The sequence below is a fragment of the Phoxinus phoxinus genome, assembly GCF_949152265.1.
Source record: "Phoxinus phoxinus genome assembly, chromosome: 3".
NCBI classification, from domain to species: Eukaryota; Metazoa; Chordata; class Actinopteri; order Cypriniformes; family Leuciscidae; genus Phoxinus; species Phoxinus phoxinus.
The window spans coordinates 36,817,992-36,844,153 of NC_136878.1; the positions used below are offsets into that span (position 1 = coordinate 36,817,992).

The window sequence follows — 26,162 nt, forward strand, 5'->3', positions numbered from 1 at the left end:
CACACGTCATTGGGGGCCCCCACCCCTTATCTCCCCTAGTTTATCTTACTTTAATAGACAACGAAAGATATAACATTATACTATAGTTAATAACTTATTATTCTTTAAATTGCACATACGTATTATAATCGACAGAGAATATATATATATATATATATATGTATGGGTTTGTTAAGTGTAAATGTAAACATCATGTAACCATTTATTTGTAAACATTTATTTTTATAATTAAAAGGCTTTTTGCTTTTTTCATAAACCATCTTCAAACTTTCCATCAAAATCCATTTGTGCCATTAAATGTACCATTTCTTGTCATGCTTTTTAAATGCAGTCTTTAAAATATTTTTTTTGACAGATAATTGAGTCAAACAGCTTAGTAACCATTTAGAGGGTACTTTAGAGAAACTTGAATTGGAGCTGTTCCTTTTGGCAGTTTAATGTGCATTACACAACATCCAGTCCCACTTTATATGAAGTGTCTTTAACTACTATAAAGGCTACTAACATTTAAATCAATCATTTGATACAATGCACTTACTGTGTATACATTTTTTACATTGTACTTATATTTTTAAAAATACCCATATAATTACAGCTGTAATTAATTTTTGTAATCTATAATTACACTGTTGACCCTTTCCTTACACCTTAAAAAAACCCCTTAAACATATAACTAAACCTGTTCCTAACCTTTACCCATATCCCACCTCAATACCAGCAAGTGTTCTGCAATACAACATGAACACAATACATTGTGCCTAACAATTACATGTATTTCATGTAAGTAAAATGTGACATATCCCGACATTCTAATGTGAAAAGTTATAACAGTTTTTTTTTGTACAAGATACTGCTAGATATTTATTAAACAGACTTTCATTGTTTTAAATAGTGAGGACTAATTAGCATTCCACAGTTTAAGTCAATTAATAGGTACAGGTTTGATGAGAGAATATACAAAAAAATCTTCATTCGTGTTCTGAAGATGAACATGTCTTATGATATGCGTGGGAGTAAATGATGACAGAAATACAACTATTCTATTAATCGATTTTGCAACCTAGTTGTCATTAATGGAGCATTTAATGTGTGAACTTTATCATACGGAATGACTAATTTTTGTCACAGTGTAGGCAAGGAAAGTGGAGTAGTAGAGGATCTTAGGCCCCGTTTGCACGATGGGAAAACGCAGATATTTCTCTGCGTTTTTGCCTGTCATTTACACGAAAACGCAGTTTTTATCCCAAAAAAAACGATTATTTCTAAAAACTCCGGCCAAAGTGGAGATTTCTGAAAACGCCGGTTATATGTTGTCGTGTCAACTGGGAGAAACGGGGTTTTAGGTTCTCTCTTGTTGATTCTGAGGATTCTGATTGGCTTGCATGGCTTTATCCTTCTCCCTACACTGCCGCCCATAGGTTTGGCATAGTTATGATGGCGCTCGACGGCGTATTTATGCAGGTTGTGTGCACAATGTTATTATTGAAAACGGAGGGGGGGGGGAAATATTTGTTTCTCTAAATACCCGGCTATGTGTAAATGTGGCCTTAATTGCAGCAACTACCGGAATGTAGAATAACTAAACTGAGGGCTTAAATACACAAGATAAAATAAACTGAACATTAACAGGTGCACAAAGCAATCAGTAACCATGGCAACAAACAAGGACATAAACACTAACCTAGGAAACAGATAATAAGCGGTAAAATCAAAGCCACTGGAAGGCAAGCCTGCAACCTTTTGCCAAAAAAGCATACAAATAGTATTTAGAGGATGTCATGACAGGTAGGACTTATTTACAACATTACCACCACCAGCAAATGTGTAGTAGTATTTAATAATTGCAGTTGTGTAATATTGAGTTGTCACGGGTTGTTGCAGGCAAACAGACGAAGATGAAGAATAAAGTTCAAATTCAAAGTTTAATGAGAATTATACAAATAGCAGACAGGCAGACATGCAGGGCAACACACACCAATGCAACAGTGCCCAGACAAACACTGAGTGAACAAGATAAACTTAAATACACATGGTGATTAACCAAAAGACGAACAGCTGTGATGATTGAATTAGTGTCCATAAGAGATGAGTGGTGGGGAAATCAAACAAAGAAACACACGTGACTAGAGAATACAAACTAAAAGTCAAACTCAACTTAACTGTGATATGAGTGATATTGTATATTGTCTAAAGAAAATTGTTTTCTTTCTTTGGCTTTCAGATTTTACCAATTATAATAAGACTTGAATGACGGTGACTGCCATGTCCACTATGATGCTGATATAATGAATATGGTGAATTTAATGAATACAGAGAAAATCAATCATTTAATTATAAATATTGTATTATATTGTTTTTTAATTAAAAAAATAAATTAAATAATGATGTGTACTCTCTATGGCTTCCAGGTTTCAACAAATGAATTAGACTGGAATTGTAATGATTTATGACTGCTGTGTATGTCTGATATTGATATTACGCTTTTTAATTAATGAAGGTAAACAAAATATAAAGATTTTAATAAATAAAGGTATTCTTTCTATGGCTTCGCACGTTTTCAACAATTAAATTACAAAAACATTTAGTGAGTACTAGTATCACTGCTATGTACGGTATGCACAATAAAGCTGTTTTTAAATGAACATATTTAAATCTAATCTTAAATGTGGTTTAATGCACACTGTAGTGACCAGCTTATAGAGCAATTTGCGCTCTTTTTACCGCTCAGTAAAGCACATTCCACAAACATTGCGTCTACTGTACGATATGACACCAAATATAGAATATTATTCACAAGATAAACGCGTTAATCCACAAGAAACGGTCTGTTACGTAAACTGTAACTATAACTGTCATAAAACTCTGAACGCTGGCCACTGATGTCATTGGCTGCCATTATTTGATAGGCTGAGGTGCTTCACGAGTTAACTGTTACGCTTTTTCCAATGGTAAGAGCCACATACCCTCTGATCTCCCAATAATAAGACAATCTCTGGTAAAATGGCGAACAAAAGAAAGAATGAACAGAGCACACGGAAACAAGGAAATACAAACTAAAAGTCCATAAATCAGAACATAAACCTGACAATTTAAAAATTTCTTACATGGTCAAATATTCCACTATTGACACACAGACTACTTAAAAGTTAAGTATGAGAAGACAGTGACTTTGTATATGTATTGTCAAGGTGTCAGTGTCATAATGCATAGAAGAATAGGGGTGGGTGGTATGACCAACATTTTATATCACAGCATGAGTAATTTTATAGCTCACATCTGACTTTATTTATTTGACTGAATGGACACAATCCAAAATATACAATTATTAAGATAACTCTGGCATCAGTAGAGATACACCTTCACATTACATAACACCTAAAATTAGGAATTAGAACAGTAATACACTGCACGTATTTCTAGATGAAACATGCACAAAGACAAAATGAGAAATTTCATACAAAGTACGTACTTTCAATGCAATTACAATAAAAAGGGTCCGAAGCCTTCAAGCTTTAAAAAAACACACCATAAAAGTTCAGAATAAATACAATAGCTTAGTGTGAAAAGAAGAAATACAATAGCTTAGTGTGAAAAACAGGCTGGAATATAAGTTATATGTGTAATTAATTTTTTGAATCAGTTGATTAGGTTCACAAAACCAGTCTGATTGATTAGTTCACCGACTCAATGAGCTGGAAATGAAGATTGTCAGTGAATAATGACATACATTTTAGTCTGTTATTCAGACTAAGCTATTGAATGCCTTGAATAGAATACAAGTCAAGAAAAGAAAGAAAGTCAATTGAAAGTCAATTGAGAAAGTCAAAACAACGTGAAGGTGAGTAAATTATGACAAAAATTTAATTTTTGGGTGATCCTTCTCTTTTTGTAAATTGTGTTGACTGAGTTTTTATCACGTGTCTGGCATCAGTAAAAACATTTGGCAAAATCCTCAGTGACTTATTGTGTCAGGAATTGAATATTTGCCTACAGGTCACGTTATGTTCTTTATAAGACTCTTAGCTATTTGACTGTTTTTTTTCTCCCCCATCTCTCTAGTCTGTGTTCATTGTTACGTACCGGGAGCCAGACAGCCCTGATTATACCGATTTTCGCAAAGAACTCCACAAGAGAGCAATGCAGGACTTTAATATAAAATTGGAACCCTCAATGGTGAGTTGCTCATAAACAAGATCAGGTATTGGCACATATGCAGAGCCATCTGTCACATCAGATTTAATCAGAACATTTGTACAGACTACATAGTTCTTTTTTGGCCTTCTATCACTATCTTGAAAATATTGAACATTCTGTTCAGCTCTATAGGCTTTCAGGAGCTGAACTGTGTTTCCTTTTACCACAAGATCAGATATGACACTTAAAAGCGCTTGAATCATAAATTTGGCTTCCTCATGTCAGTCCCATTTTCCTGAATCAGCTGTACCCTTTGACAAAAGTAGGAAATAACTCCCGAAACCCTAGATCCACATGTAGCTGCCAAATGAAAACATTCAGGAAATTAATTCTTTAAGACTTTGAGTACCGGTACATACTAAAATAGATTGCAATTATGAGAAAGTTATGAATCAAATTTCTGCTTACAATAATTATACTAATTACCATCCAGTCTATAATGCACTGTAAATATGTTTTACAATGGCTCCAAAATGTTTTTTGAACTCTAATGCTACATTTAAAACTATTGGAAAAGGTCAAGTATTTTTTAGATGCTTTTTTTTATAAAAAGCTGATATGAGCCATCTTGAAATTAGGTCTGCCAAATTAATAATTCATTAAATTACATTTTTCATCAATGGACAGCCCGCTCATTTTTCCTCACCTCATTTCTCCTTCCCTAGAGGACAACTGGCAGATCTTACCCACTCTCCCCATGCCTGTACAGAATGACTTGTAGTTTTAGATTTCTTGATGTTTCCCTGAATTAAAGCTCTGTTTTGCGTTTCCTCAGATGGATTTTATTGCCGGCTGTTTCCATGATGGTTTTGTGCTATATGCAAACGCCCTCAGTGAAGCGTTAGCAGACGGCGTGTCTCAGAGCGATGGAATCAACATAACTGCGAGAATGCGAAACCGCACGATCTGGGGTGTGTTGAGTGGTCTTGGTTTACAAATGCAAAGATAAATGTTTGATAAAAGCATTCACAATATGATCCTATGATGTTTTAAAATTCATTTCAATAGGATGGTCACAGATTACAACATTTAGGCCCTTCACAGTTTGAGGATGTGATGACAAGTGTCTGTTTTTTAGCGGCAGTGTCAAGCTGGAGTGTTTTGGCAACTTCGCTTGGATTCTTTTTAAAGTGAGCGGAGGGCTTGTAAGAGCTCTTCTGAGGTCGATGTTGGTAAATATCCCTTGCAGGGAGTGTAGAGGTCAGAGTCCTCGATTTAAAGTATGTCCCAACTAGCTTGTGAATGGAAAATCTGTTTCTAATACACAATCCATCTGCTGAGTCCTCTCCCTGACGGAAACTACACACACTGTTTTTAAACATGTATAGGTACCAGGCAGAATATTGAATGCACTGCAAAAAGTATTTTTCTTAATCCGTATTTTTGTCTTATTGTCAGTAAAAATATTTAAACATACTGAAAACAAGATCAATTTAGAGAGAACTCTGCACATGATATAACTAAAGGAACTGAAGGAATTGATTAGTACTACGTTGACATGATGTAACTAAACACAGGGAACAAATTCAGAAAGCCACGATATCTTTTTTTTTCTTCTGAAGGTGATGTATGGGGTCCAAAACACGCAATTCAAGATATATTCTAGTCTCTCATGATGAAGATGATTGATCTTGTTTTCAGCACTTTTAAATGTTTCATTTGCTCGGTTCTAATAAATAGCCTGAGCTATGATAGCGCTTCCTCTCTCAATAATATTTTTTTTCTATGTGTCTTAACAATGATTGTTGGCTAACAAAGAAAAAAAAACAATATGTGATCTTTTTACTCTGCAATACTCAGATAAAAATGTTTATTTGATCCCTGGGCTTGTGTTTGTTCATTGCAGGGGTGACTGGCCTTGTAAGCATAGATGAGAAGAATGCCAGATACACAGACTTCAGACTTTGGGCAATGACTAACCTAAAAACTGGGCAATACGCAGTAAGTAGAATGTCCACAAATTCAGCCAACTCACAAATACAGAACATGGATTCTTATTCATACACAAATAAGAAATACTAACTCAGTTTTGAGAAAGTTTTTGGCATCACCAAATTTTCACCAAAAAGTGCTTAAAAGTGCTTTATTTTTTTTATTTTTTTACCATAGTAATATAGTTTACCAATGGATTTCAAAGGTCTCTGCTGCTGCTGCTGCCACATAAGAGTTTCAGAACCGCTGCGTGTGAGCAATAGTAACTGTGATGTCTGCCTTAGCAAACACAGAAATAACATTTTGAAGGATGTAGTGTTCCTGCAGAATGTTTCCATAGTGAACATCTTTTTGATAGACATGGTGACAATAAATAACAATGGTTAAAGAGTCGAGCATATGTAGAACAACAGTCTAATTTAACCCACATGCTCCATAATTACAGCAAATGCGGCTGTGGTTGGACGGCTCGACATACCAAATAATGTGTTGCTTAAAAATCAAATCCTTTACTAGCCCTTCTGTCCTAATCAAAAGCATGTGTTCATGAGCTTGTAAGCGATTCATTCAAGCGTGTTCATTTTTCAGTTTGACTTGTTCATTCATAAATGTACCGGGAGTCTTGTTTGATTTAGAGAGGCCTATCACAACTAAAAAGAAAAGAAAAGAAGTGAAATTAATGGTTATTTAGCTAAGTGATTGGGTTATACCCTTATGCCACCTATATATTCAGACTTTCTTTTCATCTGGTTAGAGAGTAGACAGTGTTGCATGTACACACACAGTGAATCATGTGCAGAAAAACATACCGGTAATCTCATATATTCTAATAAATATTTTCCACCAGAGGTCATAGACTTAAAAATAAAAAATAGTCTAGTTGGTAGTCTTGTTGTATGTATCTTTCTTTATCTTTCTTTCTATATGTTGTTTTCTTAATGTTTTTCAGCTCACTGTAAATCAAATATGTTTATGAATATTTCTTGTTACACAGACTGTTGGTCACTACAATGGGACCAGTAAAGAAGTCGTGTGGTCCCCAACAGAGAAGATTCAGTGGCCAAAGGGTTCCCCACCTCTGGACATCCCACCATGTGGATTCTTACCATGCAAGGAAGGTAGGGACCTTTTTAGTGAAATCTGACTACTTACAATAAGGATCAGGCCAAGATTTTTCCAATTGCATATTACTGTAAGGTGATTATTTATTCAGTTTTATTCAGCTGAATCAAGGTTGTTTTCAGTTTGGTTTTATTTTTGACTGACTAAAATGTGTCATTTACTCCCCAACACTGCTCTTCAGCACAATGGTTACCAAAAAATATTCAACAATACAGAAACTCTTTTAAATATCAAAAATAGTAGCATTAAACACTAACAGGTCTTTCCCTTCGCTAAAAACAAATAAATTAACACTTAATTTCAACATTTATTCTCCTTATCCAGTCATATGCAAAGCATGCTGGGAACTAGATATCCTCTACCCAATTCAAAACAATTTCAGAATCAAGACAATTTCATTTAGTTACTGCAACTTAATTTTTTTTAACAAAAATCAATTAACACCGTAATTTGAGTTAAAATTACACACAATATTAAGTTAATGTAATGATCAACATTATTATGACAACAGAAATCAACAAAATAATGTTTGCAACTTATATTTATTATTGCAACATATTTAAGTGAATATATTAGAATATAACTTGTTGTTGAATTTATATAATCTTTGGGAACAGGTCCCATGAATTACTTTTTAGAGTGTTGACAGATGTTTCCGTACCTTTTCTATTCATAGTAGCTGCAGTGATTCATCAAATGGTGGAGAATAGTGGTAAAACGTACTGTAGCATATATCCAGATGCACAATGTCGCTCACTTTCAGCATTTCAAAAGTCTGATTAAGGTGCCTAGATGGCAGTGGTGGAGTGAGGCTGTGCAGTCCCAGTAAAATAAAGCCTGATAGATTTAATCTGCTGCCTCCTCCACAACCTGGCACTCAGAACAGGCCTGCAAGATCAGGAATTGTGCTGTGCAAGCTTCGTTCAACATTGATTTTTTTTTTGCTGTTAAATTATTTGCAGAATTTATTTAGTGAATCAAGCGCTTAATTGCAGGCAGTTTGTGCAAATAAATGCTATCAGCGATTCGTTCATTTTGAAGTCTCCCTCAGTGTACCCAAAATGTCAGTTACTGAGTTTATATAATTGTTTTACTTTCTCAGATCATCTTCCTGTTCTTGGAATAGTGGCAGTTGGGTCTGGACTGGCCCTCATCATTTTCGGAATCTCCAGTTTTCTTATCTACAGGTACATTCTTTTTTTACTACAAGCTTTGCAGTAATAGTTATCGTTTTCAGATTAATGACAACACGTGGAATACCCTAGAGAGGTGTTATTTAAGGGTTCACAGAAAGAGGACATGCTGGAACTTGCAGCTGTTTCTTTTTTTCAGAGGATTTACGGGAAAAGCTTCTATAGGTGCCAGAGTGGAATTTACATGATTGTTGCCAGAGCAACAGCTCAGCAGTTGTTTAAATGAAAACTGGAAAGTATGTCTGTTTCCGAGACAAATGCAGATAGTCTAAATATTTCACTGCTTGTTACACTTGGTCAGCTGATATTTTCAACAAATTTTAGGCTGTGGTGTTTACCTCATTGCGTCAATTATGACTAGACCCAGACGGAATCTGCGGACGTTGCATATTTAAAGCTGATTTTGGGAGGAAAGCCGTGGAATTGTATGGAATTGATTTATAACTTGTGAAACAGTGCTGAGATTTTTTCTGAACTAACACATGAAATTGAAAGGATGTGATGATACAAGATAAAATAATTATGAAAATAATAATAATAAATAATAGGGATGCATGTTATATCACTACCATATCTGTTATCAACTCATATTGAATCTATTATTTATCAGCCATAACTGTAATATCGGTGTTGACCTAAATAATAATAATAGTAATAAACTAGAACAGAAAACATATTCAACACAAACTCTTCAATTCAATTCAATTCAAGTTTATTTGTATAGCGCTTTTCACAATACATATTGTTTCAAAGCAGCTTTACAGAAAATGCATTTCAAAAATGTACAAACAAAAATACAGTTAGTTAATCATACATTTAGGGCATAACATATCGCCGGCGTTGGGTCGTCTCTTCACAGGCGTCGAGTCGTCTCATCACAGGCGTTGGGGCATCTGAAGTCTCCATGAGAGGCTGGATACATAACTGGAGCTGACGATATCTATTTGAGTTATCTCGGGACAGGCGTCCCGAGATAACAACAAAAAAGGCAGATGGGAAATAATTAGCATAGCTGCTGTTCATAATATGAATGCATTTGATCTGATTTAACTGTAGTATAAAAGGTACAATGCATTATGTGAATGCTTGGCTAAAGAGATGCGTCTTTAGTCTAGTTTTAAACTGGGAGAGCGAGTCTGAGCCTCGGACAATATCAGGAAGGCTATTCCAGAGTTTAGGAGCTAGATGTGAAAACGCCCTCCCTCCTTTAGTGGACTTAGTTATCCTAGGTACGACCAGAAGCCTCGAATTTAGCGATCTTAAAGAGCGCGATGGATTGTAGGGTGATAGAAGATCTCTTAAATACACAGGAGCTAAACCATTTAGGGCTTTATAAGTCAGTAACAATACTTTGTAATTGATACGGAACTTAATAGGTAACCAGTGTAGAGATGATAAAATTGGTGTTATATGATCATATTTTCTTGACCTAGTAAGAACTCTAGCGGCTGCATTTTGGACTAACTGTAGCTTGTTTACGGAGGATGCAGGACAACCAGCTAATAGAGCATTACAGTAATCTAGTCTCGAGGTCATGAATGCATGAACTAACTTTTCTGCATCAGAAACAGAGAGCATGTTACGTAGCTTAGCAATGTTTCTAAGGTGGAAAAAGGCTGTTCTTGTGACATTTGAAATATGATTTTCAAAAGACAAGTTGCGGTCTAGTATGACACCCAGGTCTTTTACTGTAGAGGATAAAGTAACAGGACGTCCTTCTAGATTAAGTTTGTATTGTAAGAGGTTTTGTGGGCAGTTTTTTGGACCAATCAGTAATACCTCCGTTTTCTCTAAATTTAATAGAAGAAGATTACACGTCATCCAATATTTTATATCTTTAACGCACTCTGTCATTTTAGATAATTTAGTGTTATCATCTGGTTGTGATGAAATATATAATTGAGTGTCATCAGCATAACAGTGGAAACTTATTCCATGTTTTCTTATAATATTACCAAGTGGCAGCATATAAATTGAGAATAGCAGAGGGCCTAATACAGATCCCTGCGGCACTCCATAATTTACTGACGTTATCTCCCATTTAAATGGACAAAATGGTAAGGGTCTGATAGGTACGATCTAAACCAGCTTAATGCCTGTCCCTGAACACCAGTGTAATTTTGAAGTCGATCTAAGAGTATTTTATGATCTATAGTGTCGAACGCAGCACTAAGATCGAGTAAAACTAGTATTGAGATACACCCTTGGTCAGAAGCTAAAAGTAAATCATTTGTAATTTTAACGAGCGCAGTTTCTGTGCTATGATGTGGCCTGAATCCAGACTGAAATTTTTCATAGATATCGTTTTCTTGCAAGAAAGAGCACAGTTGAGCGGACACAAATTTCTCTAGTATTTTAGACATAAATGGAAGATTTGAAATGGGTCTGTAATTTGCTAGGTTATTTGGATCTAATTGTGGTTTCTTAATAAGAGGTTTTATAACTGCCAGCTTGAACGTTTTTGGAACGTGACCTAAAGATAGAGACGAGTTAATAATATTGAGAAGAGGCTCTTCCACTACAGGTAACACTTCTTTCAGTAGTTTAGTGGGTATTGGATCTAATAAACATGTTGTTGGTTTAGATGCAGTAATACGTTTATTTAGCTCTTCCTGTCCTATAGTTGTAAAGCACTGTAGTTGTTCTTGAGGGGCGATAATTGAGGCTGAATCATAAGACGCTGTCAAAGATTGTACATTTACAATTGTATTTCTGATGCTTTCTATTTTCTCAGAGAATAAATTCATGAAATCATTACTACTAAAATGTAACGGAATATTTTGGTCAGGTGATGTCTGTTTATTTGTTAGTCTAGCCACGGTGCTAAATAAAAACCTTGGATTATTTTGGTTGTTTTCTATTAGTTTGCGGAGATGCTCAGCCCTGGCTGCTTTTAGGGCCTTTTTATAACGTGACATACTGTCTTTCCACGCAATTCAAAAGACCTCTAAATTAGTTTGTTTCCATTTGCGCTCTAAGTTACGAGTTTCTCTCTTGATAACATGCGTAGCACTGTTGTACCATGGTGCTTTAGTTTTCTCTCTAACCTTTTTTAATCTAATTGGTGCAACAATTTCTAATGTACTAGAGAGAATGGTGCTCATACTGCTAGTCATTTCCTCTAGTTCATCTGTTTGTTTGGGTTCACTGAGGAGCGGAGATAGATCAGGTAAGCTATTCAAGAATCTATCTACAGTGGTTGGAAGGATTGTTCTACCTGGTCGATAACGCGGCGCAACATGACACATTTCAACTGTGTGAGAAAATTGTGACTGGAATTTAAAAAAGGTTGAAATTTAAAAAAATGCATTGTATAGGCTTTATACAGTATAATTTGACTTCTTTAAAATCTGCAGTATATAATGTTAAGGGTTGGATAATATACAGATAGGGATAAATAAATAGAGCACGAAAAATAGAAAGTAGTGTACTATGGTTTGTGCATTATGAATATTGTTACAGGTCTACAAATTTGAATTTAAATCAAGGCAAACATGATGTTTCAAGCAGAAAAGTGTTGTTGTTTAAGTAATGCTCCTCAAGTGACTTTACCATGACTGTTCCCTGCTGGTGGAATGACCTACCCAACTCAACCATAGCCATTTTCAAGAAACGGCTCTTTTTCGGCAGCACTTGATCCAGTAATACTAACACTTTCTCTTCTATTTATAAAAAAAATACATTAAAAAACCTTTACGTGTTCTGCGTTAGATTAAACTGAGAAGGGTCATAGCACTTGCACTTTGTTGTCCTACTGTTAGTTTAACTGCTTCTATTGTTCTCATTTGCAAGTCGCTTTGGATAAAAGCGTCTGCTAAATGAATAAATGTAAATGTAATTGTAAGTGATTGCTCATGTTTGCATGGATTTGTCTGCACTGATATCAGGCAGATAGCCTACTTTTTTTTCTGGTGAAGTCAGGAGTTAATAAGCAATGAAGCACACGAGACAGCACATATATACTTTTCCATTTTTTTCAGTTTACTTGACTCTTGAAATTTAGTGTTTCCTTTTTTTAATAAAATCATAGAGTATACTACTGAATAGTCTGGAACGACATCTTGTGGAAAAGGGAATTGTAGAAGTTGACTCATGGGTTATATAAATGGGCTCAATTCCAGCATAGTCAACACTTTGAGACAAATATTGATGTTAGCTCCTCATGGCTACTAGAATAAATATTGCAGTTGCAGCAGAGGTAGACTTATTCTTGGACTTGTCATTCACTTGGTTTAAAAAAAATGACTCTAAAATGGAAATTGTGTATAAGAATACCCACTCAGACATACAGTACACACAAACACACATTTATTTCACACAACAGAAACTAAAAGGATCAAGTAACAAGAATATAAGCTGAGCACCATCATTCTGCTATGATTGAGCTTTTCAACTAGAGCAAGAAGAACTGTTATGCTGCTGCTCTTTTCAATTGTCCACTTTAAAAAGAAACATCATAGATGTTAACCTTACATTAACACATTTGGCAGATTATTTTATGAGAAGTAACATACATTGCATACAAATTGTATTTGCATGTGTTTTTTTTGGTAATCAAATTCATGACCTTGACATTTCTACCATGTTTACCATTTGAGCTCTAAAATTGAGCATCAAGATTTTATTATTATTAATGAAACATTGAATAATTTTGGTGCTACAGTAGTTACTGTTGGCAAGGCTATGGATATAAATGAGAATGTAACATTTAAAAGATCACCTCTATGCTCTGCAAATAAGAGAAACCATTGATGTTTTGTTTTTTTTACATGGAAAACATGACCAAATAGTGTAGAGTATCGCAATGAATATGATTTATTGTCTTAGCTTGAAAATATATTTTAACATATTTGTTCTATTAATTATTATGAGTAATTATTATAAACAACCAGCTTATATGCTATACACTTTTATATAGTAGGATAATATAAAATAAATCTTGAATATTTGTTTTAAATGTGAATTGTTTTATTTAAATGTAGACATTTCAAGCTTTCTTCAGACGTATGTTTCATGTTTGTGCGATAAGTATTCACAGAGATTCAGTTCATTATTCAGACTTCTTTCAGAAAGTTTCTCGCAGAGACAGCAACAACTGAAAGCGCACCCTGTTTATTTTCTTTATTTTACAAAACCACAAGGATTTGTTGTTATTGTGAGTGTACACAAATAAAAGAAGACCCTTTATAGTTTATAATTATGTATAATAACTTTAGATTGTTTTGAGTATTGTAGATTGTTTATGCTATCATGAGGAAAAAAACGCCGGCGCGTTCTTCGGGTTCAGAGGGTTAATTGTATGATCTCAGATGAATTAAGATGTAGCATATAAGTGAGATGGACTAGACAACTTTTGTGGTGCTTTTTGTAATTTTTGGAGTTTGACAGCCCTCGGTTCTCATCACTGTGAAAAAAGCAACGTGCTAAATGTCTCCTTTTGTGTTCCACAGAAGAAGAAAAAAACCTCTGGATTTTGAACATCATTAATTTTTATGGATGAAAAGAATAGAATAGAATAAGTCTTTATTGTCATTGTCATAGGTACAACGAAATTGAAAGTGCTCTCCAGTCAGTGCATCATTCATTGAGTCTATAAATATTATTATCAAGCGTAGCGTCTGTTCTGGCAGGTCACGTTAGTCAAGCTCGCATCAGCTGACTCTCAGCTGATCCACATCTACCTATAGGAATAGGACGCCTATCACCGTATACATAAGCTCCTTCAGTAGTATCAGCAGCTATCGCGTTTCTCAGGAGCGAATTACCCTCCTCCATCCATCCCCAGCTCTTCCTCTCGTCAGTCAGGATTTGGCATTCTGATTTCCCCTTGATTCAGAATAAATTCTTGAATTATGTTGTACTTTAAAATCTTGAATTAAATATATTTGCATACATTCATGTTGGTTCTGTTCTGTTTACCCCAAGGGGGGTTATTGCTGCTCTCCCTGCTCTTATCCATGATAGGTTGCATGGATGCGCTGGGAGTTCTCGCCCAGAACGGAACCATACCGCCAATCCTGTATGCTATGCAAAACTGTATGCTAATTGTCAATCGTATTTGACAATAGTGGTCCTGACAGAATAAGCGCTAGTGCTACTGTAGCTATAGGAACACAGAACAGCATTAGCATCATACATAAACACACAATTACACTGTTTTTATCACTGAACTAACCTTTTAAGTGAAAAACTGCCACATATACACTTGCAGTGAGTGACGTTGGTCGGGAAACAACTTCAATGTGAAAATTTAATAATAATAAGAGCTTGCACACCCTGGCCACATCATATATGGAGCAACGCCAGCAAGCTTTCAAAATAGAAGTATGCAGTTTGGGTCCATTTTCCTATTCTTTATTTGTATGGTTTATTCAGGATATTTCTACTGCTCTGCTGTAAACTCCTTGCCACTCAATCAAACAGTTTCCAATCTACGATGTTTCCTTCAGTCAACGCTTTATAGAATTCAACATTTTAGAATAAGGATTTTCCCTTTGGCAAACAGCTGAGCATACATTTTTGAACCTGTCTCTTTAATTCGAAGACCCTGCCGAGGTTTTTTCCACACCTCTACCTCCAAAAATCTGGTCTACGAAAACAAATAAAGGTGCTTGTTTTGGGGCTTACCAGGGTGGCTCTAAAATCGAGTAAAAATGCAGACTCTGCACTAGTTACACTCTGCCATCTGGAAATGTTTTACACCTTTTAGATTGTAGTGGAATGTGTGGGGGTTGCTTTATTTTCTCGTACTTTGTTTTGAGTGCTCTGAAACGTAATTACGGTTCTCTTCATTGATATCCTCCTTTCGTAACTCTCAGACCACATCAGTGAAACATTCAGAGATTGATTTGTAATAAAAAAAGCAATCTTTGCTGTGAATAGAAGCTGTTGAGAAATAGCAGGTCCTCAGAGAGTTCCTCCAGATGTGTTGATTCACTTGGAAGTTGCCCATGTATGTATCCACATGGCTGGCTGGACTGCTTGGTTTACTTGCGTTTAAAAATAATATGGAAAGGGCACAACATCAATGACCCTAAGATTGGCTCACATTTTATCGCCCAATCAAACTTCAACTCAGCCTCCTGCAAAAATTGTTTCCACCTTAGTTTGGTGGTGATGAACCTTTAGTCTAAGGCTGGGCATACACTGTGCGATTTTCTTCCAATTTTGAGCCAAATTCTGACTTGTGCGACTCTTTTTTTGAGTCAGTCCGAATTTCAGCTTTGTTGCGCGTCTTTTGCCATGCAGTGTTCATGCAGTGTACCGGCAATCAGACGGTCGGAAGAATTTCTGGCAATTCTTAGCATGTAGGCGCCGTTTTTATTAATTTACTTGATCATTAATTTACTTTTTTTACTTTTCACTTTATTTACAATTTTTTTTTATATTCACTTAATTTTATTATCATGAGGAAATGTGGACCATTGTTCATCATTTGTCAATTGGTGATAAAGAAAAAGGTCACATCGCAATATTGGACATTTTTGAAGAAAATGCGAAGAAGTTTCAAACCTCAATTTTAAGTCAATTATTTACCATACAGAAAGTTAAAGTAAAAACTGACTAGCTTTCGGCGCATATTCTCTCAGAGACAACGAGAGATAAGTCTACTTCAACATATGCTGATAATGGCATACATGTCTTCATTTTTTGAATATTTCCTTTGTTGCCTATAGGCCTATACGTAGTGAAAAAAAATGAGAAGAGAAGTATTTCGTGTTAAAAAAGCTGCTCTTAATTTTCAGTGAGATTATTGCAGTTCTCTGACATATTATAGACTGTTAATAATTTTAATTATAGGCCTATAATTTTTTGTATAATCAACCTAAATGTTTTCAAATAATTTTCAATGAGTAAGCTAATCTATCTAATCATTTATTATCCTCGCAGCTCATCAGTTCCCTGAAGAGGGAACGCAAGCTGCGTCGAGACGCTGCGGGAATGCCCCTGCATGATTGCGTCGTGAAGCACGTGTATAATCAGTCCAATGGTGTGACGAGACGTCATAGGCGGGTGACGTCATAGATCTGTAAACTATAAAGCACACTTGAAAAGTGACCGCGTTAGCTTCTGTGCCTTCAGCAAGTGCTCTCTGCATACTCCCTCTGTCTATTTGGTGTTGTCTGTCATTGCAAGCACAATATTCACACAGTTTTATATATATATATATATATATATATATATATATATACTTAAATAAATGGTGAGCAAGCAAGATTTTAAGCGGTGTGTTTTTCCCTGCCCTCATTTCATCATGAGTGGGGACACACTCCAGCTTTGTGTTGCTTGTCTGGAGTGGAGCATGCTCAGTCAGTTCTCGAGGGGGCTGACTGGGAGCATTGCGAGAAGCTGTCCATAAGGATGCTCTGCTCCCGCCAGGCGTTCTTTGAGGAGGACAGTTCGGTGCGCGCTCCCCCTTCGCAAATGGATCTGACAGCAGGGTTTGAGCCCAGCCCTATTTCAGCCTTCACTTGCCAGGTCCAGTGCCTTATCTCAGGGAGAAGCACGCGCTGTGGTTTCTTCTCCCCGGAATGAGGCACCAGTGGTGCGATTGTCCAGTTCTGAGGAATTGGAATGTCGTCAGCATTGATGCAGGGGATTATGAAAATTTGCCTCCTCTCTGAGGAGGGTCGCAGCGCTGCCAGTTCGGTTGTTCCCTGCCGGTTCGCCGCTTCAGGGCGCCGAGGTGCCTGCACATCTCAACGATCCTCCGAGGAGGGTCGTAGAACAGTCAGTTCGGTTGTTCCCTGCCGGTTCGCCGCTTCAGGGCACCGAAGTGACTGTTCGACCAAATCCAGAGGCCAGTCTCGAGAGACTGGTTCCCTTAGCTGAATTTCTGGCAGCGTGGAAGCTACTGCCAAATATATCTCATTGGGTCCTGCATACAATAGAAAAGGGTTACAGAATTCAGTTCTCGTCCGCCCAGATTTCTAGGGGTCCTCCCTAAGGTGGTGGACGCCGAGCAGGCTCTGGTTATGGAGGAGGAAGTACAGACTCTTCTACGAAAGGGGGCTATAGAAAGGCTATAGAGTCAGGGTTTTAAAACCGGTACTTCATTGTTCCAAAAAAGAATGGGGGGTTACGTCCTATTCTAGATCTGCGCCAACTAAACCGCAGGGTTCAGAAACTCAAGTTCAAGATGCTTACACTCAAACAGATCGTGTCACAGATTCAGTCCGAGGACTGGTTTGTCACGATAGACTTGAAGGGTGCTTACTTCCATGTATCCTTCCATCCCCATCACAGGAAGTTCCTGAGGTTCGCTTTCGGGGGTGAAGCGTACCAATATCGTGAATCATGAATGGTTGCTCGGCAAAAGGTCTATGGCAGGACCGTCTTTTTTCTTGGCACATAAATTGGCTAGAAATGATGCCGGTGTTTTGAGCTCTCAAGCACTTCCTGCCAGACCTGAGAGGTCACCATGTTCTTGTCCACACGGACAACATATCGGTGGTCTCTTATATCAACCATCAGGGGGGTCTGAGGTCACCTTTGCAAACTTCATAGTTTCCTGGTCTATGAAGTCACCCGCCTATGACGTCTCGTCACACCATTGGACTGATTATACACGTGCTTCACAATGCAATCACGCAGGGGCTTTCCCACAGCGTCTCGATGCAGCGTCTCATTCCCTCTTCAGGGAACCATGGTTACATACGTAACCTGAGACGTTATGCGGTGATGCGCTGAAATAGGCCTACCCTAGTAATAATAATAATTATTATTATTTAATACATAAATTGGAAATGCTAAATCCTCTAGGTATCAATAGCTGATGCTTTTGACAATATCTCTGGATACACCATATCATGGACTATCGATGCAACCCAGCACAGGGTTTTATCGCTTATATTTCACACATATAGTGTAAGCAGTCAAGCCGCGCTCGACGATCGGACCGTATAGTGTGAGCACATATTTTGAGCTTTGACTTTAGATCGCATGCGATCTACTGGTATAACCTTGCTGAAATCGTACAGAAATCGCAGTGTATGCCCGTCTTAAGGGTTATTTAGGCTAATTGTGCAAAATGAAATGGTATTTCCAAACCATTTTTGTGGTGCTAACAAAGGCACATTTCACTCTTGCTATACTTTTTCAAAACCCTTAACCCATTATTAAACATCAGCCAATCAGTCGTCCTGCACTGTGTATGATATACAGACAAGAATACCTCAAATCCAGCAGTTTACAATAAACACAAAAAATCCTTTAGATATTAAGGGAATGACTTGAACCACATCTAGAGACCATAATATCATAGAGACCTGAAAGTGGGATTGTTTGAATGCGACAATAAGCAACCATCAAGAAAACTCTAGCAACCTCAACCATAGCACCAGATAATAACACTCAAAACACCATTGCACCCATAACACACTGGAAAATGTAAAAATCTAGTTCAGCATTTACCATTGCCAAAACAAGGTTTTTTTTGTTGCACTTTTTAAATGCGATCTGCTCTTTTCTAGGAAACTGAAGTTGGAGAAGGAGTTAGCTGGGATGCTTTGGAGGATACGGTGGGATGAACTGAAGTTTGAAAGTCCCAACAAATATCACAAACGCGCGGGCAGCCGTCTCACTCTTTCCCAGGTACAAGCACTCGCTGGTATTTTCATATCTTGGATAAAGCTGCATTAACTGATGTGTTTTCCAGTTGGCCACCTCTAAGCCAGATCTAAAATTTATTTTTAAAAATGTAAGGATCAAATCTATATTTTAAAGGTGAAATGTCTTTGTGTTTCTGTTTTTGTATAAACCACGTAGAAAAAAAAAGAGGTTTTCTCCTTTTTCAGTCCATATGGTTTTAATTTATCTCATAAAAATGCCTTTTTGGACTTGGCTGTAATTCCTGGCACTGTTTTTCAATGTCCATTTAAAACTGCATTCCTGGGGAATTACAATGATGGCTTAGTCGGTTAGCTGGTCACAAAAGGTAGCTTGATTTTGTTGAATTAGCCTATCTTTCTCTTTATATTAGAGAAAATACAAATTCATTACAAATCTGGGTCTGTTCAAATGAGTTCAAAATGGCTACAAGACCCACCCTGTCAGATGTCTCTAAAGTTATATTAGATAAATGAAAATGGAAATAAAGAAGGAAGAAAATAACACAGAAATGATCAGAATCATTATAGTTTATACATTCTTGACTAATGTCTAGTTGTCTCGTTTGTTGAAGGTTTTACAGTAGCAACCTCATAACAATACAGACTAACAGACTAACCCTAACAATTGTTAAAATAAGCTCCAATCTGGCCATCTGGTATTCTAATCAAACCATATCATGTATCATGATAGGCACTTTCCATAGACATAATGATTTTTATACTGTACAAACCGTATATTCTAGGATATTTCCTAAACCTACCCCTACCCCTTAACCTACCCATTGCAGAAAACTTTCTGCATTTTTACATCTTCAACAAAACATTATTCTATGTGATTTATAAGCTGTTTTCCCCATGGGGACCAAAGAAAATGTCCTCACAAGGACAAGGATTTCAGATATTGCCATCGTTGTGGGGACATTTTGCTCATTTTTTGTGGAATATGTTCCACAACATTGGACTGAATGTATGATTCATTCTACTCCCCTGATGTTATTTAAATGAAACTTTTCATGCTTTTATTCTCATAAAATAATTTCCAATTCTTAAATGTTCAAGACATGTTTTTTTTTTTTTATTCTGATTATTAATATTTGGTTTTGCCACTTTGAATCAGTCATGGCTAGTTTAATTAGCCTTTGGAAAAAAAGTCAGATATCAGATATGTCTTGTATCTTTTAGTTAGCTAACAATATAATGGGGTCCAAAAGTGTCACATTAATTTCCTGGAAAAAAAAAGAAAAAAGGTTGTCTCTTTTCTAACATGCATAATGAAACTGCTATATCTTGAATGGTTGTTAGTGTTGTATTTTCTCTGTGTTTCCTTTCCAGAGAGGTTCCAGCTATGGCTCCTTGATAACAGCTCATGGAAAATATCAGCTATTTGCAAAAACAGGCTATTTTAAGGTGGGGATGAGTTCTTCTGACATCCTCCCTCTGCTGCACACCCACACACATGTGTATTCACTGGAGAATTGGAGAGTGGGTGCACTCAATGTGTTGCTTTAAGATCACACTTTATTGCAGCTTTGCAGCTCCTTATGTCGATCCACAATGCTATCTGTGCTACACCACGATAATTGGATCACAAATCTAAAAAAATGCCAATAGCGTAAGCTGGAGGGAAAAGATTTTGCAGTATGCAAGTGTTTTTTGACCTTGGATGCATGTAAACCTATTGTAAGTACGCCCACAAACCGATGGCTGATGTCTAGTGCATATGGCACACAAAATTGGAAACACTTCAGGAGTTTTGAAGTCTTCGTCTGATTGGTTGAATCCTACAGGATTTCTGGGATATGTGTGTCATCTTCTTTGGTGGAAACAAACCCGCGGTGACGCCAAACCCTCTCATGGAAGAAACCGGTGCTTTATTCGCAAATGTTTTATGTGATATTCCAATTTGCAAAGTTGCGAATGGAAGCATAGCTACGAAGTGCTTATCAGGATAAACTAAATGCTGGATTTATGTGGCATAGACTCTTTACAATAGGTCCAAGAGTTTACCATGACAGTCTGTTATTGTAAGGACATCGACATTACATTTTCACTCCCCCAAACATGATGCTGCTATGGGGTCCAGACCTTCTGTCTTGAGTCTGAAGGTTTGGGTATGTGAGACAAATTGGTGAGACACAATTAGGGATATTTAAAATAGCATAATAGGACGGAGCACTTTAATGTACAGTCTTGCATTGCTAAAGCTATAGCAAAAATTAGTACTCAAGAGTGTGATAGAGTTTCAAACTATTAAACAGATTACCTATTATTCCTGTAGCTAGCTATACATGCCGCCTTTAAGTAATTTGCACAGCAAGATTCTCTCTAAACTCTTGTTCGGGCATGATGCGATGGACAATTAAGAATCAAATCACTGAGCATCTGAAATTAGTGAGGGTTCTCTAGTAATAATAATAATAATACATTTTATTTATGATGCACTTTACATTTCCATGAAATCTCATAAAGTGCTACAGTAACAGGGGGTTTAAAAACAGTCCCAAAGTGTCACAAAAACAATAAAATAGCAATAAAACACCACAAAGTTTAGTAAAGTGCAGATATAATGCGTAAGCAACAGCTCCACATAACAAGAATAGCAATGTACCGTAAGACATTTAAGATTATTTTACAAATAATTACAATGGAATATCAAAAACATATTGATACGACTATTTTTCTTTTACTCTATTAGTCTGTATTTACATTGCACATATCTATTTTGACATGCCATGTTTTTTTTCCATGCTATAATTATCACAATGTCAATTATAATTTCGAAAGTGAATCCTGCATTTCATATGAGAAATTTTGCTGCATGTAACTAGCCGATCGGCCCTCTTAGCAGCATGAAAAACAAAACTTTAATTAAGTGGATTTTATTGCTGCTACCTTTATAATCACTAAAAAGATGTCACTCAGTTCATCGCAATCTCACAAAGTTCTGTTATAATCAATAAAGTTGTCTACACGGCACAATGAATCTCTTACTTAAATCGTGTCAAAACTTTGTTTGTTAATGAGAGGATTCGCAAGTGTGAAGAGCTCAGCGGTGGGCGAAAACTCTGGTGTTTTGAGCAGTTAGTGTAATTCTGACTAAATTAAACTCCTCTGATTGGCCATTACATTCAAGAGATCAACAAACATGACCATGATTGGCTACATTTCGCACTACTGCGCACTACTACTACTGACGTTCTCCAGAGTCCAAACACAAAAACCCTGGAGCATTTCCCAAATCTGTTTTGCCAATATAATATTACTTTGTGATGTTTTTATTTTTTTACCCATGTTTTAATTTTTGTACAAAAATTAAGTAAGGTCATAAGGTAGCATATTTTTGTTGTCTGCTTGTTTGGAGTGTGTCTGTTATGCCTTAAACCCAAATATATTTAGGTCTAGGTAGGCAGCCCACTAGTTTTTGGACACTGCCCATATCTAAAGCAAAGAGAAATATATTTTGGGTAACCCACCAAGAACTCTTAGAGAACTTCTCTGAAAGCTTTAATTACAAGAACATTTAATGCATGTAATTTGAATAACCAAAGAAGTCACTGTCACCTCTTTGTCCCACAGTGTAAGCTGAAAAGGACACTAAGGCATCAAATGTCCACTGAGCCAGCTGAATATTTCTGCTGTCACCGTGGCCAGGACAAAGCGAATGTTCTTTCATATCTCAGGAGACTTGGAGTAATAGAGTTCTCAGTTTCTTTGACTAAAATGCAGGAATAAATTAATTATGTAATTACTTAAATTACTTTAATAAAACTTAATTTTGACTCATGAGCTATGAAAAAGCACATCTGATCAATACAATTTTCTGAAATGTTAATTTACCCAGCTAAATTACTCGAGGAAGATAAAAATGAAATCAATTTCCCACCATGACAGCTCCAGTCTGCCATTCAGTGGCGGCTCAATAGATCTGATCCTTTTAACACTTGTTTCATTTCACAACAGGGAAACCTGGTGGCTATCAAACATGTGAACAAGAAGAGGATCGAGCTCACCAGACAAGTGCTGTTTGAACTAAAGCATGTAAGAGAAGGTTTTTCTTGTATTTTTGTTAAATTTGTGTTTGCATCCATCCATGTCTATATCTGGGAAGCGAAGACAAGGTATGCATGTTATGTGTGTGTGTGTGTGTGTGTGTGTGTGTGTGTGTGTGTGTGTGTGTGTGTGTGTGTGTGTGTGTGTGTGTGTGTGTGTGTTATAGACCATCGTTTATGACCCCACTGAACAGCCTTGCTGCCCAAGGTGGTTAAAACACCCCCTGCCCTTTGCTACACATATAAACACACATAAACATACATTCTTTGGTGGGGGGCTGGGAAGCCAATATGCTGTAGGCACTGAGGTCGGGGGCAGGCGGTGTGGCTGGATTTTTACAAGGTGTTTTGGAAAGGAAGTGCTGACTTCAGACATAAAACATTGTCATGAAATAGATGTTAAAGAAATGAAGTGGAAGAAGGCGACATTAGGGGGATATTTATCTGTATATATATTAAATCATTTAGCCATTTTCACAGCTTTAGCAGTTTACATGTTTAAAACAATAATAATAATTATCCCCTTTTAAGTATCACAGCTACACTAATACACAATGGATGTCTTTGGCCATCACTTCATGTTTTCACCTTCAGGCGTTTTAAGATGCCAAATGTCAAGTTGAAAATTGTGCAACTTTTAAAACTCATCTTAAAGACCTGTTCACACCAAGAACGATAACATTGAAGATAACTATAAAGATAACTATATTAGATATCCTTCTGTTTATTCTAAGCACATGCTTATTTGTCTTTTTATATGCTCAAGCTGGTTACAGCAGGATGGATTCTGCTGTTATTGTTTTTATCATTCATCAGCTGGATAAAATCGATCTGAAAGTGATTCCAACGATATCGTTTCACTGTGCCGTTATTGTTTTAGCTGTGGTGTGAACTCTGCTATTCTTTTATATTTAGAACTATATCTTAATTGTTATCTTTATAGTTATCATCCTAGGTGTGAACGGGCCTTAAGAACTGTTTCTGAATGCAAGAACAAGCTACATGTAAACACCCATCCAAGATAAATATCCAGCCGGAGTAGGATTTAAAAATGTATTTATATTAATAGAAGTAAAAAAAATATTTTTTACTTGTCTAATTTAGACCTATTTTCTTTTTTATAACCACAAAGCCGAACCATCATGAACATAATCATGGTTGAAAATCATAAAGCGTTAGTTCACCCAAAAAAGAAAATTCTGTCATAATTAATCAACCTAATGTCTTTCGGTCCCTTCATTGACAGCCTATGCAACTCCCACTTTCAAGCCCCAGAAAGGTAGTAAAGACATCATTGAAGTAATCCATGTGACACAAATGGTTTAACCTCAAATTTATGAAGCGATGCGAGTGCTTTGTTTGCGCAAAACAAACAAACACAATTTACCACTTAATTTGTGTTCCGAAGATGAACGAAAGTCTTACTGGTTTGGAACAAAATTAGGGTGAGTAATTAATGACAGGATTTTAATTTTTTTCCGAAGTTCATTGGAACATCGAGTGCATTGCATATTGGAATACAGTACTTTGTACTCTGTTATACACTGCACTATATTGGCAAATGTCTTAGGTCATCTGCATTTTGTGTATACAGAAATTCACACGCTTTGCACAATGTACATAAAGCAGAGACCGTAAGAAGGATATTGTAGTATGCGATTACGGTCATATCCCAAATCTGCCTATCATCTGAGACCACCATGATTGAGACTGAGCCTGAAAAACATGATGCGAGTCCAAGCTTCCCAGTACAGTCTTATTTAAAGCCTAAGTTTATTTTGATGTCCGTATCCCGAAGGAAAGCTGATAAGACTAGCCGACTTGTGGCCAATTCTAACCTGCTGCTCAGCTTTGATAGAAATCATGAGAGGCTTCATGTCTTTTTTCACACAGAGTAAGACAGCAGTCTGAAACACCAGTCCTGCAGACAGTGGCCCTAGGGGTCTGATTAGCTGTCGGGCCGGAGTCAAATGAAAGACTAAACAGATGGCGGGGAATCTTACCTTCTTTGTTCCCACTGACATTTACCCTCACTGTTATGTATGCCAAAGCTTATGCTAAGTAAAGTGTATATGGCCTCATACACCGATTTTGCCACTCACGATAGCAATGAATTATGGTAAATGATTTGCCAAGCTGTCATAGGAGAAAAACTGTTTGAGAAATTTTAGAGAAACAACTTTAAAACATTTTTTATTATTTTGTTGGCCGTGGTCTTTGAGATTTTTTTAGAATAAGTGGAATACTAATTGTCAGCATCATAAAGGTTATAATTCAAAATGTTAATTCAAAACTTTGTTGTTATATATAGATGAGAGATGTGCAGTTCAACCATTTGACAAGGTTTATTGGCGCTTGTATCGATCCACCAAATATCTGCATTGTGACAGAGTATTGCCCCAGAGGCAGTCTACAGGTAAACATGTTAACTAATAACATTATTGTTAACAATTTATTCATATTATTCTGTGTTCACAGGCAGTGTGAATGTTTTTTTTATAAAAAAGGATGACATATGTATCGCTAATGTTATAATGCATTTTATTACCCATTTCAGGGAAGTAGTTGGCAACTATACAGTAGTAAATGAGTCTCTATTACAATGTTATAACTATTCCTTCATTTCCATGTTCATGACCTTGTTTGTTTATGTTGATGATTATATTTGTGCCTTTTTGAATCGTAGGCCTATAATTTGCTTGTACAAAAACATTGTCTGTACATCTAGATGTTTTCCAGTGTTAAAGTCCAGTTTGTTCTTTCACAGGACATCCTTGAAAACGAGAGCATTAACCTGGACTGGATGTTCCGATACTCACTGATCAATGACATTGTGAAGGTTTGTGGGAAAATGAAAAATAAATACAGAACATTGTTTACAGATCCCTTGTTTGGCTTATGCTACTCTGAGCAATGCCTGAACTTTGTATTTTGAGCACTTCTTGCGTTATTTTTGCCTCTTCACAATGACTCGCTTGCTGTAGTCATCAGTTGTAAGTCGCTTTGGATAAAAGCGTCTGCTAAATGACTAAATGTAAATGTAAATGTAGAACATCCATATG

General features: G+C 36.6%; 1 protein-coding gene across 2 annotated transcripts in view; it reads left to right on the top strand.

Moving 5' to 3' along the window:
* npr2 (natriuretic peptide receptor 2) overlaps window positions 1-26,162 on the top strand; it is a 62,060-nt gene that overhangs the window by 16,853 nt on the left and 19,045 nt on the right. The window contains exons 3-13 of one of the 2 annotated variants that reach the window (XM_079606503.1): window positions 4,060-4,173; window positions 4,970-5,105; window positions 6,041-6,135; window positions 7,121-7,244; window positions 8,351-8,435; window positions 18,914-19,034; window positions 20,384-20,458; window positions 22,628-22,741; window positions 23,012-23,089; window positions 25,412-25,516; window positions 25,868-25,939. In XM_079606503.1, the coding sequence (XP_079462629.1) occupies window positions 4,060-4,173; window positions 4,970-5,105; window positions 6,041-6,135; window positions 7,121-7,244; window positions 8,351-8,435; window positions 18,914-19,034; window positions 20,384-20,458; window positions 22,628-22,741; window positions 23,012-23,089; window positions 25,412-25,516; window positions 25,868-25,939 (1,119 nt within the window). The remainder of the gene's footprint in view (window positions 1-4,059; window positions 4,174-4,969; window positions 5,106-6,040; window positions 6,136-7,120; window positions 7,245-8,350; window positions 8,436-18,913; window positions 19,035-20,383; window positions 20,459-22,627; window positions 22,742-23,011; window positions 23,090-25,411; window positions 25,517-25,867; window positions 25,940-26,162) is intronic. The other variant, XM_079606504.1, reaches the window with a different exon arrangement.